General features: G+C 40.2%; 1 protein-coding gene across 2 annotated transcripts; it reads left to right on the top strand.

Annotated features, from left to right (window-relative positions):
- Positions 1–291: 291 nt before the first annotated feature.
- Positions 292–15226, top strand: itgb7 (integrin, beta 7). 2 transcript variants are annotated; one of them, XM_029775309.1, is made up of 15 exons: positions 292–462; positions 2166–2245; positions 7995–8190; positions 9095–9265; positions 9402–9643; positions 9823–9978; positions 10126–10221; positions 10803–10892; positions 11391–11537; positions 11665–11855; positions 12267–12493; positions 12607–12814; positions 13361–13554; positions 13969–14129; positions 14461–15226. In XM_029775309.1, exons 1-15 carry the CDS (start codon positions 399–401, stop codon positions 14527–14529), a joined length of 2292 nt encoding a protein of 763 aa, XP_029631169.1. In that variant the 5' UTR covers positions 292–398; the 3' UTR covers positions 14530–15226. The 2 variants fall into 2 exon arrangements, with proteins under 2 accessions (XP_029631169.1, XP_029631170.1); XM_029775310.1 differs by lacking the exon at positions 2166–2245 and having other exon boundaries at positions 375–462.
- The last annotated feature ends 698 nt before the right edge of the window (positions 15227–15924 follow it).

Genomic DNA, 15924 nt, shown 5'->3' with positions numbered 1-15924 from the left:
TATTCAAATCACTACAATTATTTATTGCGATCATAACAATATTGGAAGCTCCAGGGAACGTTTCTGAATTAGAAATAAGGTTTGGTTTAGCTTTGAGTTTAATTTCTCACATTAAGGAGACGGGAGAACGCCTCTGGTTTCAAACTAGTGGCTCAAAATTATTTAGTGATTCTTTTTCTCCTTATCGAAGAGGATCGACTACAAAAACATGACAAAATGAACATTGTGGGGTGTGTGGTTGACAACTTGTGAGAACTCAAGGGGAAGTGGCCTGTCTGCTGTGTTCTGTGCCTGCCTCCTGCTCCCTGTCTTCTCACAACTCTCTCTTGACTTTCTCTTTCTAGAAGAAGACTCTCATCCACTCTGTCTCTTGCTCACTCCGTTTATATCCTCAGGCAATGGTTGGGATCTTTATATTAGGGACCTTTCTCTTGTACTGTGTGGGACAGAACCAAATTCAAGGTAAGTGCATTCCCCATCTACAACTACTAGTCAGGGTTGGGGGTATCCCATTTTAATAGAGGAATTGACTTGAAATTCTTATTCAATAATTACAAAGTGTAATTTATTTCCAATGGTGTTTTTGAAATCGTTGAGTAAGAATTAACTTCTGGAATTGACAAGCATTGACCCCAATCCTGGTACTGGTACCTGGCACAAGGCAGACATGGGTAATGGCAGGTCCGTTATGAGAGCAGTATTTCCCCAATATTAATTTAGCAAACCATAGGCGAAATTGCCACGGGGAACAGGCCCTTGCTTTAACGGTCAACTTTGGGCACGAAAACAGTCCAACTTTCAAACAGAAATGGGGTGTGCCTTTGGTGGTTCATCAATGTGTCTTTCTGGTCATGGGCGCCACAACCAACGTAGTTAGTTCGTTAGCTAAGATAGCTACTTGTAGCTAGCCAGTAACTCCTCCAGTATGTGTTGACGTCATTTCAGAGGATTGGTTTTTGGACGGAAGCTGTAGAGATCGTTAAGAAACACAGGAGGTTGGTGGCACATTAATTGGGGAGAACGGGCTCGTGGTAATGACTGGAGCGGAATTAGTCGAATGGTAACAAATACATGAAATACATGGTTTCCATGGTTTCCAGGTGTTTGATACCAATTAATTTGCTCCGTTCCGGCCATTATCATGAGCCGTCCTCCCCTCAGCAGCCTGTGGTAAGAAATGGCAAATACCTTATATTATTCATCCATTTACTTTAAACGTTAAATTACCTGGTATGACGGTGTATTGATCAATTAAACAGTTTAAATACTTTTTATTTAGTTTTACGTTTTTGCCCAAAGTCAACCTAAAAAAAAGCAACTGTCCAGTGTTTCCAGATTTCTATGAAATATGACTTATCATTAATTAGAATATGAGTGAAATAGTTCTTTCCAAAAAAAAAGCCGCTTTTCTGTGTTAGAATGGTGTGGTAGTACCCCAACAACAGGCTGGTGTGGGCGTTTACCGGTCATTAAAAATAAATATGCAAGTAGACCCCTGATTGGTCAGCTCACATCATCTTCTATGAGGAAATGGCAAGTATTTTTTAAACATTCTGTTTGAGATATATGTTTTGTTTTCCTCCAATTTATGCTTTGGCCACAAATATGAGTATAGGGTCAACAACATTATTTGGGTAGGAGTTAGCAGAATATTAACTTTTAAAATGAGATTTTCACCAGAGAGTTACTTTAAAACTGCAACATTTTCTCTCAGCCTCATGGCAAAATGTGTAGAGTAGCAGGAAATTAACTTAAAACTGCAACGTTTTCTCTCAGACTCATTACAAAATGTGAAGAACAACATTATAAGACTGCACATTTTTCTCTCTGCCCCATGGAAAAAATGTGTTGAAATGCAGGAAATTTGCTGTTTTTCCCCCAAAAAAAATCAGTTATGGGGGGCCTTCCACTTATACTTCCACGTATACTTTCAAAATCCCCCTCTACATCCCCCTCAACAGAGGCATAATAGAACTGCAGGAAATGTGTTTTAAAATGTCAAACAGAGGGGGTATCACCTGGATCCACCGTCTACTGTTCATCCACCCCAATATGTACACCACAATTTCGCCCTTGTAGCAGACCCTCCTAGACCTCTGCTGTGAATTTGTGCCTGAGAGAGTCAGGGATCATTACTGATGTCACTGTTGTGTTTGGTGTGTCAGGGGTCCCCCAAGGATGTGTGTCCCAGCCCTCATGTTCAGCTTGCCTGAGGAGCCCTGGATGTGCCTGGTGCATACACAAGGTCAGCTTTATCATGCATCATCTGGCTTGCTGCTGCTACCTCATTTCTTTGTTTCAAACTGTTGCATGTTTTATCCTTGAGTGTTGCTATACTTTGGACTTGATTGCTTTGTGAGTTGGCTTCTCTGTGGACAACATGTGGGACAACGGCATTAGGGAATTCACACTGTAGGAGCTACTTACAATAGGATCAAATACAATTATTTGTCATGTGCGTCGTAAACAACAGGTGTAGACTAACAGTAAAATGCTTACTTACGGGTCCTTCCCAACAATACAGAGAGGAAAAAAAGAAGAAGATTAACAAGGGGAAGTGGGTCTTCACTGCAGACTGAATGGTGAAAATCTTTTGCAACTTGGGTGAGATCATAGACAATGATGTCCCATCAAGCTCATGTAAGATTATGTGGATGTTATATTTTCAACATTTTCAATAGCTTCTACAGTTTAGCAGACATTTTACTTACAGTTATGGGTTGAATTATACAGAACCTTAAATTTAGTGGTGGAAGAGATCACGTGACGTGTCAAACACTTAAAAAAAACAAAAAACTCCTGACCTCCTGGTGATAAGAGGTGTGAAAGGTTAGATTGACGGAAAGCCAGTTAGGTCAAGTGAATATTTACATTTCTCCTTCACATTGTCATACATTTAGAGGAAAAGTTATTTTCCAATCGTTTCTTCCTGAACATATTTTTTGTTCTGTTCCACTGTTCCGAAGAGCAAAATAAAGTTCTGAACCATTTTAAACCAAAAACAAGTAAAATGACATTTAGCTCAACATTAAATTACTTCACCAATGGATAGAGCAGCTTGCTATGGAGCGGGCAAGCTATGTACATACATTGGACAGACAAGTGTAGTGTAGAGTATAACATTCAAATGAAATTTTGCGGGTGAGGAGAGTGCTGGGCATGAAGCGCTGGGCATCTTGTTGTTATGACATTCGTTATCTGAATTAGGCCCACAGTATTATACCTACGGAGGAGCGGCTTCTATGAAGGAACTTTGAATGTCTTTGAACTTCAGAGAGTTGGCTTAACTAACATTGGACCAGAGCTAGCCGTTGATCATGACTCTCAGTTCCATTACATTACACATAATGCCACCTAGAATTTTCGAGAGCTAGACCAGAGCTAACTAACAAGCTTGTGTGTGCAGAGCGGCACCATAATTAAAATGAAAACACGTCTTACCTTTTTGTAATTAATAAATCCAATGTGAAACGTGAAAACTATAGTATCCTTAACTAGCATTGAAAAGATAATCCTTCGTTCTCCAATTAAAAATCTCTCTACCTAATTTCTGAATCACACCTGTAATTGTCAGTAGCTACAGTAATCTATGCATGGTTCGGAGGGAGGGGAGTGGCAGGTAGCCTACACACACACACTGGCAAAGATTTTCAGCTGGCAGGCAGACACTGGAATAAGTTTATGAGTGACAGTGAGGTCTTTGTGTAGGCAATTTGTTGCATGTTTTGTGGGACTATAAAAAAATGACCGGAACGTAAAATTACTTTTCTGATCCGGAACAGTATATATCACTTTTGTTTTCATTTCTGATTCTATTCCTAGAAAAATGTCATCATTTTCAGGTTCTTTCTGTTCCCTGAACCGGCTCCAACCCCTGGTTATAAGTGTTAGAATATCTTCTCTTTCTAGATCCTCAACCATTTATACTAGTTTCAAAATACTGACGTATGGCACTGCATAGGTTCTTCACCATAGCACTACTCAAACAAAGTGTAGTGGCTAGATTCTAAGATTCCAAAAAGCCACTTCTATAGACCAGACCGGGGTTCAAATACTATTTCAAATATCTCAATTACTTTCACATACCTTTTGAAGCAAATATTCAGATATATTTTATTTGAAAAAACAAGTAGTTGAATATTATAATGTATTTGGAAATACACTTGGAAAGTTTTTGAAAATACTCAAATACACTGACTCAAATACACTCCCATGCATTTAACCCAGGTTTTTGAAAATAGAATTTGAAGTAAGTATTTGACAATACTCTCAATTACAATTTCGCAGACAATTTTTTTTTTTTTTATACAAATAATCATTCCAAATACTCAAATAAAAGTACTTGTTGTGGGTTGTGTATTTGAAAATGCTCAATGTTTTTATATACATACAGTGGCAAGAAAAAGGATGTGAAGCCTTTGGAGTCAGGAGTCAGCTAACCTGGAGTCCAATCAATGAGACAAGATTGGAGATGTTGGTTAGAGCTGCCTTGCCCTATAAAAAACACACACAAAATCTGAGTTTGCTATTCACAAGAAGTATTGCCTGATGTGAACCATGCTTCGAACAAAAGAGATCTCAGAAGATTTAAGATTAAGAATTGTTGACTTGCATAAAGCTGGAAAGGGTTATAAAAGTATCTCTAAAAGCCTTGATGTTCATCAGTCCACGGTAAGACAAATTGTCTATAAATGGAGAAACAAGAATGGTGTCCATGGGAGGACACCACGGAAGAAGCCACTGCTGTCAAAAAAACATTCCTGAAAATCTGAAGTTTGCAAAAGTGAACCTGGCTGTTCCACAGTGCTACTGGCAAAATATTACACACAACACTATGTGTGGAGAAAGAAGGCACAGCACACCAACATCAAAACCTCATCCCAACTGTAAAGTATGGTGGAGGGAGCATCATGGTTTGGGGCTGCTTTGCTGCCTCAGGGCCTGGACAGCTTGCTATCATCGACGGAAAAATGAATTCCCAAGTTTATCAAGATATTTTGCAGGAGAATGTAAGGCTATCTGTCCGCCAATTGAAGCTCAACAGAAGTTGGGCGATGCAACAGGACAACGACCCAAAACACAGAAGTAAATCAACAACAGAATGACTTCAACAGAAGAAAATACGCCTTCTGGAGTGACCCTGTCAGAGTCCTGACCTCAACCCGATTGAGATGCTGTGGCATGACCTCAAGAGCGGATCACACCAGACATCCTAAGAATATTGCTGAACTGAAACAGTTTTGTAAAGAGGAATGGTCCAAAATTCCGCCTGACCGTTGTGCAGGTCTGATCTGCAACTACAGATCTGCTGCCAAAGGAAGGTCAACCTGTTACTAAATCCAAGGGTTCATATACTTTTTCCAGGTATTTCCAAAGGGTTCACATACTTTCTTGCCACTGTATATATATTTTTTTATGTTTAAATAATATAATTTAAAAGTATGCATTACGGTGTCTGTAACAGAATAAATGTGTCATTAACTTATGTAGAGATTAATAAATGCATTTCTATAGCTTCCCTCAAAATAATTACAATGGAGGAAGAGTACCAAGATGGCTGCACGGTGGCTTCAATGCATAATTGATTTGAACCCAGGTCTGCTATAGCTGCTTTTACAAAGACTGGTTCCAACACGTTTTCCCCATTTAAAGACTTAAGAGTTATTGTTAAAGTTGCAATTCAAATGTAATTTATTACTCACAAAAAGGTCCAGGTTTGTCACACAGATTCCAGTTGATGAATGGTAAAACAAAGCAATAGATCCTGGGTCTTCTAAACAGATTCCAGATGATATTGATGAAGTCAAAAATGTATAATGCACAAAAGTAAAAAGGACGAAAAAAAGATATACATGAATGATTAAGTAAATGGTTCCAACGGTTGAAAACGGTATGTCTTCCATTCAGATTTGTAACAACTTTTCCAATTAAAAAATACTAATCTCAAAACTGGACATTTAGCAGATATAGTCTGCAAGGCTTTGTAGTATCAAGGCCTTGATTATACATATCATAGGTTCTGGTCCTCTTTAAATTATTTCAATTTTTTTCCCACCACTTTTTCATAAGAATTGCCATAACATAAGCTTTTTTTTATGGTAAAAACAAATAAAGACAGGTGCCTTAAAGTGTTGGTCCCGTGTTTCATGAGCTGAAATAAAAGATCCCAGAAATGTTCCATACACAAAAATATTATTTCTCTCAAAATTGGTGCACAAATGTGTTTACATCCCTATTAGTGAGCATTTATCCTTTGCCAAGATAGTCCATCCACCTGACAGGTGTGGCATATCAAGAAGCTTTGGGGAACAAAAAGGTTTGGTACCCTTCCCCAAAGCTGTGCCTCGACACAATCCTGTCTCAGAGCTCTATGGACAATTCATTCTACCTCATAGCTTGGTTTTTGCTCTGACATACACTGTCAACTGTGGGACCTTATATAGACAGGTGTGTGCCTTTCCAAATCATGTCCAATCAATTGAATTTACAAAAGGTGGATTCTAATCAAGTTGTAGAATCAGCTCAAGTATGATCAATGGAAACAGGATGCACCTGAGCTCAATTTCTAGTCTCATAGCAAAGGGTCTGAATACGTGTGTAAATAAGGTATTTCTGTTTTTTATTTTTAATAAAATTCCAAACTTGCCACATTTTATTGATAACTATCAAGTAGTTTACTAACTTTAGGTGTCATAGATCAGAAAAAAAGATGTCAGTTTACTCATCCAGAGCTGCTTTAACAACGTTGCTTGGTATCCATAGGATATAGTGTATTTTTCATTTCAGAGAACTATCGCTTTAACAAATGTGTGATGAACATGAATTAATATATTTGATGTGTTTAGAAAGAAGGAAGGGTATTCTCTTTATTTAATCATTAAATGTCTGTACTTATCTATTGAAATTGAAATAATTTGAACATTCTGTGATAGAACCTTATGTCTGAACCCAGATTGACATTTCAGAGCCATAAGGTTCTATCTGCGATTGCACACCCTAAAAAAACGTATGTCCAAATGTCTTAAGATTTTGATACTCTGTACTTTGGGTACCTAAAGGTAAGGACCTGAATGAGTTATGAAAGAAGAATTCACTCCAAAACCTCTGAGATCTGGGATATCAAAACTTTAATGCTCAATATCTCAGAACTATGCTTTGCGCAGACAGAACCTTATAGTCCCATGGTCTCGAATCATCAATCATGTATCACTATCATTGATCCTTCATTAGACATCAGAAAGTAGGACAGATTTTGTCTCATGCTTATTTTGCTTAGATTTTTGAAGATTATCAGTGAGGCTCTTGCTTTATTGTTTCAAGTTAATATTTCAAGTCAGCTGTCAAATCCCACTGGGCACAGGTGTCAGTTCATCGTTTATTTCACGTTGTTTAACATCATTTCATTGAAATGAATGGAAATAACGTTGAATCAACCAGTGTGTTCCCAGTGGATTGTCTTGATTAGAATCAGTGAACACACTGTCTTGCTTGGGTGCTCATGTCTTACACAACATGTGTATGTTCTCTATCCTGCTCTCAGTTTGGGGTTGAAAATTGAATGATGTATTGTTCTGCTGCAGCGCTCTGTGGTTTCCTAAGCTTGTCGTGCTACTGATGTCAGACTCACTTCCGTCTTTCTATTCTATTTCCACATGCATTTCCTGTTAATTTCTGTGGTATATATTTTGGTGAAGATATTGGTGATACATTCAAATGTTTGTTGGCTTTGACTTTAACTCTGTCATTTCTCCCTGCAACCAAAACCCTCTTCCCCAAAGCAACAGTCTAATCTATAGGTCCTATCTATAATAATGACATGTCCTATGTATCTTTAAAGATAATAATTATACAGAGATGTACCCCCATCTGTTGGATTGACAGCAGGCAGACCCACATGATAATCTGGCACCCCACGTGTATGAGTCGGTGTTTTATTTTCTCTATCCTTAGTCCGACACACTGAACTAAGACCATAATACACATCCTCCTGACAGGACTTCCTGAAGTCTGGAGAGTCCAGTGAGCGGAGGTGTGACACTGCTGAGTCTCTGAGGACCAGGCGTTGTGAGCAGATGGACATCATCAACCCCCGATCAGATCCAGTCTTTCTGAAGAACAATGATCTCAGCAGCAACTCAGACAATGTGGTCCAACTTAAGCCACAAAACCTCCTCTTCAAACTCAGAGTTGGTGAGAGTTATATGACTCTTCCTAAAAGGAAGTATTTCCCAGAATACAAACAGGGACAGGTCTGAAATCTGAAATACAAACAGGGACAGGTCTGAAATCTGAAATACAAACAGGGACAGATCTGAAATACCAACAGGGACAGGTCTGAAATCTGAAATATGAACAGGGACAGGTCTGAAATCTGAAATACGAACAGGGACAGGTCTGAAATCTGAAATTCAAACAGGGACAGGTCTGAAATATGAAATACCAACAGGGACAGGTCTGAAATATGAAATACCAACAGGGACAGATCTGAAATACAAACAGGGACAGGTCTGAAATCTGAAATTCAAACAGGGACAGGTCTGAAATATGAAATACAAACAGAGACAGGTCTGAAATATGAAATACAAACAGGGACAGGTCTGAAATATGAAATACCAACAGGGACAGGTCTGAAATATGAAATACCAACAGGGACAGGTCTGAAATATGAAATACAAACAGGGACAGGTCTGAAATATGAAATACCAACAGGGACAGGTCTGAAATATGAAATACCAACAGGGACAGGTCTGAAATCTGAAATACCAACAGGGACAGGTCTGAAATCTGAAATACCAACAGGGACAGGTCTGAAATCTGAAATACAAACAGGGACAGGTCTGAAATCTGAAATTCAAACAGGGACAGGTCTGAAATCTGAAATACAAACAGGGACAGGTCTGAAATATGAAATATGAACAGGTCTGAAATCTGAAATTCAAACAGAAACAGGTCTGAAATCGGAAATTTGTGGTGGTGATTTGTAGATTATTTTTGAAGCCGCGCAAAGTAATAGAAATAACGACATCATGTGAAGTATTGTAGTGATGCATGTATTTGCAGTTGATAACTGTTCTAGCTGACCCGTTTGTTTCAGGAGTCCCTCAGACCTTCAATGTGTCATTCAAGAGAGCCGAGGGCTACCCCATAGACCTGTACTACCTGATGGACCTGTCCTTCTCCATGAAGGACGACCTGGACACCATCAAGAACCTAGGCCAGGACATCCTCTATGCGCTGAAAAAAGTCACCCAGAAGGTTCGCATAGGTGAGTGCTGAGGAGACAGACTTTTGCAGAAGATAGGATTTCATGTGAGGATTTCAATCAACTGTGTGTAGTCATCCGACTGTGCCACCTCTCCTCATCCTGTCCATCTCTATCCCTCTCCTCTCTCCGCTGTCAGGCTTCGGCTCATTTGTAGACAAGGTGGCTCTGCCATACGTCAGCCAGGTGAAGGCCAAGAAGAATAACCCCTGTCCCAACCGCATGAACACCTGTCAACCTGCCTTCAGCTTCCAGAATATTCTGAGACTCACAGAAGACGCGGACAAGTTCAAGACCAGGGTCAGCGACCAGATCATCTCTGGAAACCTGGACTCCCCCGAGGCAGGCTTTGATGCAATCATGCAGGCAGCTGTCTGCCAGGTAGTGTCATACATAACCAAACACAGTCACCTCCACTTTATAGATTGGAGGCAAGGATGTCTAGAACATCCATATTTCTTTTTCTATGGGTTTCTCCTTCTTTCTCTCTCTCTTTACTCTCCCACTCTTACTTGCCTCACACCATCTCTGTCACTCTGTGTCTCTCTCTTTCCTTCCAGAGTGTGATTGGTTGGAACAATGTCACCCGGATCCTGGTCTACACATCAGATGACACCTTCCACATTGCCGGGGATGGCAGGCTGGCTGGTATATTCGAGCCTCATGACGGCATGTGCCATCTCAATGACACTGGCTTCTACGATAGCACTAAATATGTGAGTTATCAAGAGAGGAGAAGGGTGATCAACACTTAGAAGCCGTGAGCTTGTTTCAGTGATAGGGGCTAACATTTATTGCAGGAGAACTGGGGTACTACAATGTTTTTCTGTGGTTATTTACTCCACTTCCTGTATGTGTCTCAGGACTACCCTTCGGTTGGCCAGCTTGCCAGGGTCCTGTCAGCCAATAACATCCAGCTCATCTTTGCTGTCACCGAGGACAGTGTTGCTGCCTACAAGGTCAGAACTGACAGGAGAGGTTGTTTGTAAGAGCAGATTACAAAATGTCACAAAATGTTTAAAGGCCCAATGCAGTCAAAAACATGATTTCTCTGTGTTTTCTATATATTTCCACACTATGAGGTTGGAATAATACTGTGAAATTGTGAAAATGATGATAATACCCTTTCAGTGAAAGAGCTGTTTTAAAGACCACCTGAAATTCCAGGCTGTTTTGGTGGGATGAAGTTTTGGCCTGCCTGGTGACATGAGTTAATAGACCAATAAGAAAGAGAGTTCCAAACCTTTCTGCCAATAACAGCTAGTTTTCGTTTTTCCGTTCCCCACTAAGACCACTTCCAGACAGTCCCAGCAAAATTCTTGCTTGAGAAGCTTCTGTTAGCTAAGAAGTTATTTTTGTTTCTTTTTTACCATTTTAATTTAACACAATCACAGTAAGGTACTTAATTGTTACCCAGAAATGCTTTGATATTGAGATTAAAACAGCTGCCTTGGACCTTTAACCTCAGTATTTATGCCTCCTCCCATCTCTCTCTATTGTGCCCATACCTAAACACACACACACACACACACTTCTCTAGGCATTGAGTAAACTAATCCCTCAGTCAGTGGTGGGAGTCCTGAAGAATGACTCCAGCAACGTGGTCCTGCTCATCTCAGAGGCCTACAATGTGAGTATCTCAAGCTTAGAATACAGTTAACAAGCTACTGCAAAATGGCGAATGGCTGCAATGACAAAAAAAGAGGACCGCTTTATTTGAAACAGAGATGCTGAAAGTGGAAATAAAAGCATGTCTGTGGTTATGCTCATGAGTCACACTGCAGACTAAAAGGGTAGAACTAGCTCTCATACGTATTTTCATTGGAAACCATGGCATCATGGTTACCTACTGATCTATATAGTGTGTGCTGTGTTCTCACAGGTCTAAAAATAGGCTATGGCAAATTATGTCTAAATCTTCCTAGTGGGGACTTCAAAGGTTTCATACATGATAGACCTACATTTCTCTAGATAGGAGTATGTTAAAAGTAGAGAAATATATACTACTTTTGCAAATGCATAACTTACAAACAAAAGTGGCTTTGCAATGAAATGCCATTTATTGGACACATAGACGTACATGTAACATCATCAGTTGTTCTATCTAGTAATGCATATCTATTCACAGAACCTGTCCTCCACCATCTTACTGGAGCACCATGAAGCTCCCTCAGGTCTGGACTTGACCTACAGATCCCACTGCACCCCTGAAAAAGGGGACAACACCCCATGGCAGAGGAGGGGCGAGTGCATGAATGTCAAGCTCAACCAGCAGGTCTGGCACAAAGCAGGGGCGGGGGGAGTGATCATAATGTGAATAACAACAACAAAGCTCATGTCTTCAATGGATTTAGTCATGTAACTTGGACTTATAGACTTATTAACCCCTCCCTTGCTCCCAGGTCAACTTCACGGTAAGCCTGAACATTTCAACATGTCTGAAGGAGAAGCAGACGTTTTCCCTAAAACTGCAGGGCATCAGCGAGACCCTGAAGGTTTCTGTGGAAACCTTGTGTGACTGTGACTGCCAAGACAGAGAAGAGCAGTCCTCACACTGCAATGAAAATGGAACGCTCACCTGCGGCATCTGCAGGCAAGTCCTAAAATTATGACTGGAACTCACAGCACCTCCTGTTTGGTGAGATAGAGAACTGTGCTTACAAACTGCACAGAGTAAGGGAAACCGCTGCAGTCTGCAGTCTGACTGTTACCACAGAGCAGTAAACTAGTTTCTGTAGTCAAAGAAATGTATCAAAGATATACTGTATGTTATCAAAACTTCAGGTGATTTAAGCCAATTGTTCTCCAGAGAAAGTGAATCCAGAGAAAGTGATTAAAGTGTTGTTTAGATACTGATGAGTAGGAATAGGAGTCTTCTCTGATCACGTAACCTGACCAGAAACAACTCCTGGCCCAAAATAGACTATAAGTATCAGAATATCCCCTGGTTTTTCTTGTTTTTCCCTGGATTTTCATAGTTTTTGTAAAATACTATGCCCTTTAGCTGTGATGAGGGTCACCTGGGTCAGAGGTGTGAGTGTGAGCTGCCTAAGGACATGACCTCTGCCGACTCTATGGCCGCAACATGTCGCCAAGACAACTCCTCGCAGCTGTGCAGCGGGCATGGGAGCTGTGAGTGTGGAAAGTGTATCTGTTGGGGCACCCACAACGGCAATTTTTGCCAATGTGATGACAACAGCTGTGCCCGCCACAACAACAGGCTCTGCGGTGGTGAGTAAACTCAAACAGTTAGTTCCTGCCATGCATTTTGATTGGCTGAAGAATGTGTTCCTTAGTTGTATTTTATTGCAGCCCATTTTTCAGCCGTGTAATGTCTTCTGCAGGTAATGGGCAGTGTGACTGTGGAACCTGTAATTGTACTGCCAACTACACAGGCTCTGCATGTGACTGTTCCACACTCACCGACCAGTGCAGGACTGTTGGGAAGCTGTGCAATGGCCAGGGAACATGCCAGTGTAACAAGTGCCAGTGCACCAAAGACTTCTTTGGCATAAACTGCTCAAAGATTGCTGACGCATGCCCAAAATTCCTGTGAGTAGAAAACAATAACTTAAAGTGAGTTTGGATTGAGCTTCCAGGTTGACAAAGCTTAGGTCTTAAATAGTGACCGTACAGCAACAGTTTACTTTTGCTACAATAATGCAGTGTGTGTGGGGGGTTGGTTATTCTATCCTTGTGGGGACCTAAAATCCCCAAAAGTCCCCACAAGGATAGTAAAACAAGGAAAATTCTCCCTCGTGGGGATATTTCCCACATCCGCGTGAGGACAAAGGCTATTTTAAGATCAGGGGTTAGGGTTAGGGTCAGGGTTAGAATTAGGGTTTGGGTTAGAATTAGGGTAAGGGTTAGGAGTTAGGTTTAGGATTTGGGTTAGGGTTACGGGTTAAGGTTAGGTTTAGGGTTTAAGGTCAAGGTCAAGGTTATGGTAAGGGTAAGGGTTAGGGTTCGGTTTAGGGTTAGGGGTTAGGGAAAACAGGATTTTGAATAGAAATTAATTTTAGGTTCCCACGAGGATAGAACAACAAAATGTGTGTGTGTGTACCTTCAGCGTGTCTGTTAACCTGTCTTTATGTCCAGGGAATGTGTGACATGTGAATTGGACAATAAGAAGAGTAGCGGCCTAATGAGTAACTGCAGCCAACTCTGTGGCTCAGTCAAGCTCACCTGGATGAAGGGACCCCAGGAGTTCCCCTGCAGTAAAGACACCATCTCCTACAAAGTAGAGCTGTTGCCTGATGGCAACATCCTGATCTTCTACGCAGATCTGCCTCGTGAGACCTTCAATTTATCTCTAATCGTCATCCTTTATTTTCATTTTAGGTCCGAATGTTTTCACTTCTTCGGATCTCACTGCTCATTGGAGCAATTTATAATATTACTAGCGTTAGTAATATTATAAATTGTTCCAATGAGCAGTGAGATCCGAAGAAGTGAAAACATTCGGACATAAAATGAAAATAATTTAGGCTCACCTAGAAAAGACTATTCCTATGATGTATTTGTTCTGCCCTATACTGCTATAGTTGTTTGATCTAATATTGTTTACATTAGACAAAAGGTTTGTTCAATATTTGAAGCTGTATTATAATTGGGGTTTTCCTTACCACGTGACCTGACCAGGGAAACTGGGGCTCAGTCAGGACACATGTTCTACAACAAACGCTTCCTCTCCACATTTCTGGCAGGCTCTATTGACAGGACTTACGTGATCATCGGCAGCTCTGTGTCCAGCATCATCTTCATCGGCATCGCAGTGATCCTCATCAGCAGGCTTATGCTAGAGATCCACTACCGGAGAGAGTATGACAGCTTCCTCAAAGCAAAGGAGGCCGAAGTGTGGCAAGATGTGAGAGAAAGAACAGCACACACATGACAATGAATCACCATGACGTGAGATAGGCTAAATGTCCCTGCAATAACTGGTTGCTTGTCATAACCAAATAACTTTCTATTATTCTCAGTCTCATAGTTTTTTATATGAATAGTGGATTTCATCATTGTTTGGGTGAATGTGTTTGGTCTTCTTATGGTTGTTTTGTATTGATTTTAAAGAAAATAATCAACTTAATGAGTCTTTAATGTAAGATTTGTAAGGTTAGGTGTTGAAATTGATTGTTGATAACATGATGCTCCCTCTGTACTAAACTTCTCTCTTGTTTGGTCCTTTTATGATTCAGACAAAAAATCCCTTGTTCCAGGATGCCACGACCGTGGTTATGAACCCCATGCACATTCAAGAGGACTGATCCAAACCATTAGACTCTAAAGCCAACAAACACTTCACTTCCAGAAAACCTGTGATCTACTGTAATAAGTGAAAGCCAGACCATACTGCATGCCGATCATAACTTCAGGGAACCGCAAGAACCGTCTGTTGCTAAGAGGATCAAAGACTTAGTCATGAGAACATTACATTCTATTTCCCTGTATTTCAAGTCCAATACGTATTTCAGTTATGATTTGCAGCACGTTTATTCCCATACTCACTTATTGGTTCTCTTCCATTTGATTGCTTCCTCTTGTTGTACAGAAGTAGTAGTGAGACCACTCCACTCTCTCTCAACTTTCAGTCTTTTTCTCATGATAAAGTCCCCCATCTCCTTATGTCCTCCTTCTCCTCTGCATTTGTCTGTTTATTTAAACATTTGATAGTTAAAATGTTCTGAAGTTAGTATGAATTATTAAGTCTTGTGAAGGGTCATTCCTTTTTAGTCTGTGCATATAGTTTGTGTTGCATTATATTCCGTTTTTCTTAATGAATTATTTTCGAATTATTATCAGCTGAATTATATTTAAAATGATTCTCTGTACAGTGTATTAATTAAGTAGGCCTATGTGAACACTGTGTGATTGAAATTATATAGTACCGTTTTTAATTATATCAATTATAATAAAATAATTTGTTGTGTAATGAGCAGGCAATAAAGAAGGAAAAAACATGAACCAGACAGATGTCAAAATTATTATTAAACTAAGATTAGTCTCTCGTCAGACTCCACAGCGCGTATGAAAATGACCTAAACAATGTATCTATCTGTTACATAGACTGTATACAGTATTTAGAATTCTGCTGCTGCTGCTGCTGGGTATTTTGGAGATGAAAATACATTTCTATATGAACTAGCTTACATTAGGAAAGGAACTCTGTCCCTACCTCGCTCTCCAACCACTGTGCATGAATTGTGAAGAAGTTCAGCAACTTGTGTGCAGTTGAAGTTGCAAAAATATTTTTCGGCCCTCATTCACTGAGGTATATGAACGCCCTCGTCAGGATTTATGAAGGAGGCTTTTATAATGAGGAAGTTTGAAGGGTAATCTGTGCTGCTCGGTCTTATTGTCAACATCGCAGCATGGTGCATCGTTCAGAAACATACATTTCTTTTCCAATTTTCAAAATAGGTTTCTTTGGAAAGGCAGATAAAGCGTGTACATGTACAATATAACATTTTGTTTTACATTTGTTTCTTTTTAGGGGGACATTGTGTGTGTGTGTGAGCAGACTTAGGGAGAAGGGTGGAGAATTGGGACGTAGCCCTCGTGTGCTCTCTCAACCAACTCTACGCCCAGATCTGTACTGAAGGCTACAGCGATATTACAACATAATGACTATTCCACGGCATGAATTCAAATGGAATTATATT

The sequence above is a fragment of the Salmo trutta genome, chromosome 14, assembly GCF_901001165.1.
Source record: "Salmo trutta chromosome 14, fSalTru1.1, whole genome shotgun sequence".
In the NCBI taxonomy this organism is placed as follows: Eukaryota; Metazoa; Chordata; class Actinopteri; order Salmoniformes; family Salmonidae; genus Salmo; species Salmo trutta.
The sequence above is the reverse complement of the archived record's forward strand: the minus strand, read 5'-3'. Positions and strand labels throughout refer to the sequence as shown.

Bases quoted from the DNA above. Each gene is read 5' to 3' on its own strand.
- itgb7 (XM_029775309.1), top strand. From the start codon at position 399: ATGGTTGGGATCTTTATATTAGGGACCTTTCTCTTGTACTGTGTGGGA. The intron at 463-2,165 runs GTAAGTGCATTC...TTGGTGTGTCAG, and splicing joins GGGACAGAACCAAATTCAAG to GGGTCCCCCAAGGATGTGTG. The intron at 14,130-14,460 runs GTGAGAGAAAGA...TTTATGATTCAG, and splicing joins AGGCCGAAGTGTGGCAAGAT to ACAAAAAATCCCTTGTTCCA.